Consider the following 4,743-nt stretch of genomic DNA (forward strand, 5'->3'; position numbering starts at 1 on the left):
AATGATCATCCAAAGATTTAATTAATACTTAGATCCCAAAAAATAAATGAAGAAAAAGATGAATAGTAGACTTGCAAAATAATATTTTACTTAAAAAATTCTAATCAATCAACCAACCAATCTCTTTCTCAGTTTAATAGGTTGGTTTTTGTAGATGAAATCTAGGTATAAATATCACCATACGGTTGGTCTAGATGTCAAATGAGCTATTCAATTAATGTTTTGAAAGATGGATTCATCACTTGTCAGTAAAATTTTAATATAATGTGTAAGTTTTATAGGTTATCAATGTAAAATTAAAGATCTTTGACCCATTGTGTCCCATTAATCTGATAAAATCTTACTTGGGTTTATCCATAAGAGAAGAAGTGTTCGGACTCAAATACTTGCTCGGAATTGTTTTTGTGTTATGAGTCTATTTGTATACGAGTTACGAATCTGATTAAGAATGAACTACAATAAATACAATTTGAGATTTAGATCAAGAACTGGTTCGATACAATTTGAGATTTAGATCAGGAACTGGTTAGAGATCAAATAAGAGTTTGGACTTGGGTTGGATATGTGATATCATTTAAACGTGAATTGTTTTATTGTATGTTTTAAATGAGTTCAAAAGCTCGGGCTTTGCACACTATTAAAGTTAGTTTTGGACCTTTGGGGTGGATGTATCAAGTAAGTTGATTTTCTTTAAGTTGATTGTAGTTTATCATCCTACACTAGTCAACCTAAGATCATACCACACTCTGTTTTGGGTGATCTCAATTGGTATCGAACTTACACTTATGCGATTTAGATATAATTAATTCCTTCCTTATCATTCCCTAAGTGCTAAAATAGGCTAAAATAGAAAAAAGAGTGCTCAAATAAGCTGTTTTTTAAACCAAGCTTGTACCCTTTAAGGGATACAAAATTTCTTCTTGTCGTAAGATACTTGATTCAGGGTCTGGGACTCGGTACCTTCCTAACTAGAAGTCGGACTCAATTTAAAACTAACTCGTGACCAACCTTCCGTTTTCCTGTGGAAGGCGTCATTATCGTGGTACATGACAAAACAAAAACGGTCTCCACAAAGAAAATTAAAATCCAAGAGCAATCACACATGTAACTTGGATGTACAAAATTCCTAAAACTAGGGAGAAAAACTTGTTCTAATCGCATTAAGACCCAATCTAAGGGTGTTCCAATTGGATCAATACATAATTCAATTGAAGAATCTCTTTGAGTGATTATATATGATAATGCAAGTTACAGTAACAAATAACTTACTTAAAACATTAGAAATGAACACGAGTGACTTGTATACATAATAACTGAAGTCAAACATGGTTCAAGATAGGATAAACTACGATGATGTTTTAGTCGATTATATTTCTAAAATGAATTAAAGATCAAAAGAGACAAAGTGAAACATGTGTAAACTTAAAATCTAAATTAAGTAAAGCGGCCCAAACTCTTTCAGTTCTAATAACACTTTCTCACAGCACACACATACTATTAATTTAAAAGAAAAAATATAAAAAACTAAGACCTTAAACGCTAAGATGACGTCACTGGATATCAACATCGATGACTTTTCGGTCAACCTTTTTCTTGGGAATAGAAATGAAGAGAACCCCATTCTTCAACTCTGCCTTTATCTTATCCTTCTCACAGTCAACTGGAAGAAGTAGACGCGTGTCATAAGAGCTGAAGCCCTGACTCGACCAGGACGATTCCTCCCCTTCTTGCTTCTTGTGCTCCCCTTTAATAACGAGTATATCATCCTCAATCATAACTTTAACGTCCTCCTTAGAAAACCCAGGCACATCGAACCTCATCTTTAACTCGTTCTCATCAACTTTGATTTCCCAAGGTGCACGTACTTCTGTTGTTGATCGTGTGGTGCTTGGGAGCATCATTCTATCCTCGAAGACTCTGTCTATTGTTTCCAGCATCTTTGTCATTGTTCTCATTGGAGATAGCGGGTCCAATATACCTATAATCACAGCCGTTCATTAATGGTTAGTGTTGTGTATTTGATGATGTGTGTTTTGATGACAGAGATCTCTACGAAGTTGGGAAATTCGAAGGGCAAGGGTGGGGCAAACCACCCCCAAAGTCAAAACCCTTCCTTTTTACTCCTTTTGAATTTTGTGAGAAGTTGATTGAATTTTGTGAGAAGTTGAATCAATGTAAATTTGATTTTAATTTTTTCTTTTCAAATTATCTTATTTCTTTTATTCTTGTGAATTTAATCACCAAGAACGACAAAAAATTTGAAGATATTTTTTACAATTCTATTCGATAAGTTTAAACCTAACTTGATTTAACAAATTCAGAAAGAATTTATCGAATATTACTAAATAGATTCGGTAAGTACCCATCGAACAAAACTTTCTACCAATCATTTTTATGGACGGAAGGTATCAACTGAATATTACCAAATAGATTGGATAGGTAAATACCTATCGAATGAAACTTTCTACCCACCATTTCAATGGGTACCTACCAAACAAAACTTTATCAAGTGATCGACTTTGACTCTATTGAAAATTTTAGAATAAGAAAAATAAATAGGATCAAAATTTAAAACTTTTCAATGAAATCTTTCAAAACAAGAAGAAGAAACAGTTCGATACCTTTAGGTGTGTGCTGTAAAAGCCCCTAGGCCTAACTCATTCTCACAAAACCGGCTTATAAGATGAGGATTACCCAAGGTTTATATACATCCCAAGGTCATAATACCCGACGATGTGGGACTCTTCTCTTACACTCTCCCTCCCCCTCACGTGTAACATGTCTCCTACATCCATGTGATTACTCATACCATGTGAAAGCCTATGGGCCTAACTCATCCTCACAAAACCGGCTTGTAAGGTGAGGATTGCCCTATGTTTATATACATCCCAAGGTCATGATACCCAGGCGATGTGGGACTCCTCTCTTACACTCTCCCTCCCCCTCACGTGTAACGTGTCTCCTACATCCATGTGATTACTCATACCATGTGAAAGCCTATGGGCCTAACTCATCCTCACAAAACCGACTTGTAAGGTGAGGATTGCCCTATGTTTATATACATCCCAAGGTCATGATACCCAGGCGATGTGAGACTATCTCTTACACGTGCAATAAGATAATAATAGAGGTCAAAACATATTTAATGATGAGTGTGTGCAAAGAGATATTTTGAAGTTAATTAAGGTGGGTATCGTTGGCAAGTGGGTGAAAAGAGCCATTTTGGTTTCGGTCTACCTAATAAGTAATTTTATTGATCTGAATAACCATAGATTACCGATCTCAATGATTAATGTTCAAACCTCAAGATCAACAATATATTAATATTGATCTGAATGGTTGTAAAAGGTCAATCTTGATGATTGAATCGAAGGTTGATCCCAATGATTGATATTGTCAATTTGAATCACCAATCTCACCAATTAAAAATGAGTTGACTAGTTGAGGGGGCACTAAGCGTTCACTGAATTGACTTTGAATTTACTGTAGAAAATTTTATGGTATTTTTTTCTCTCAAAATAAAAAATAAAAAATTACCTCCATATGGTTCATTTAAGTAATTTTCCCCAAAATAAAAATCAGCAAAAGGAAAACAATAAGCTTGAAGATGAGGAAATATAAGACATTTGTTGTTAGTCTCTCCTAGAAGACCACAGTCAAGGGAGGGGATGTTTTCTCAACTAATCAAAATAAATAAATAAATAAAAAGAGTCGTGATGAACGCACGCGGCTGACGTGGTAAGGCCTCAAAACCATAGATCGTTTTCATCGGGATACGCAGGGAAAGATGTGCGGTACTGTGCCCTAGCCACGTCAGCCGCGTATCAAGACCGCGTGTATTCATCATTATTCAAAAGGGAATTTAGAAAACTATACCGAAGGGAGAGAGTTCAATCATCGAACGCCTTGGCTTCCGCTCCACAGCAGAATTGTCCTTAGTTTTGTCGAGGTGCTGCACTTGAACAGAGCTTTCTTGGTTCTCCTTCTCCCCAGTTGATGATTCTTTCGCTCTTACAATCGAAAGTCTCTTATTGGAAACTTTGCTTTTGTTCCAAGGGAAGAAGACTGAACAGGGCGTAACAGAGCCTCTCAATGGCTTATTTAGGTTAGAATAGAGAGACAGATTAGTAGTAGAAGAAGAAGAAGAGCCGAGAAGGTTTGTAACACTGCAAGTTGCCATCTTCAAGTTGAGAGAGAGAGAGAGAGCACTGATGTACTTGCTATGTGTGGGTATTGGTCAAGGAGAATTGAAGCTTTTTATAAGAGAGAGAAGAGAGAGGGAGGGAAGTAGTAGAGGAATCGAGAACATTGGGGTCTGTAACATTGAGACACGTGTCTTTGATCATTTTTGGATTTCCTTCTCATATGCGTTTCAACTTTCTAGAGTGGTTGATTAGACGAAGGAAGAAGGATCGAGGTCATCTTCGAAGTCTCTCGTGGGAGGACTTTTGAGTGCTAATATTATACTCCCGTGTGTTACGTAACTATCTCACTCCCTACCTCCTTTGCACTTCACGTGGCACAAATTTTTGGGTGATTTAGACACATGCCCCTCACTGTTTTGTCAATAGTAGAGATACTCCTGTGGAATTTTGAAATTAATGACATGCGCTTTTTGACCAAGGTCTTCCTTGAGAGACATTAATAAATGACCTATATGACATATCTAGCCGATTTTCTTCTCAAACCAAGACATCTTCAATCTAGATATTCTCTTCAAAAGCAGTGATAATTTTCAACCTT

At 36.2% G+C, this 4,743-nt stretch overlaps 1 protein-coding gene across 1 annotated transcript; it reads right to left on the minus strand.

The window, feature by feature from the left end:
* Window positions 1–1,413: 1,413 nt before the first annotated feature.
* On the minus strand, window positions 1,414–4,237 carry LOC147390818 (small heat shock protein, chloroplastic-like). Its single transcript, XM_086460171.1, has 2 exons — window positions 3,877–4,237; window positions 1,414–1,978 (listed from the first exon to the last, which is right to left on the minus strand). Exons 1-2 carry the CDS (start codon window positions 4,178–4,180, stop codon window positions 1,551–1,553), a joined length of 732 nt encoding a protein of 243 aa, XP_086316297.1. The 5' UTR covers window positions 4,181–4,237; the 3' UTR covers window positions 1,414–1,550.
* Between the last annotated feature and the right edge of the window lie 506 nt (window positions 4,238–4,743).

Source organism: Akebia trifoliata, chromosome 11 (assembly GCF_017979445.1).
Source record: "Akebia trifoliata isolate Shusen 1 chromosome 11, ASM1797944v1, whole genome shotgun sequence".
NCBI lineage: Eukaryota > Viridiplantae > Streptophyta > Magnoliopsida > Ranunculales > Lardizabalaceae > Akebia > Akebia trifoliata.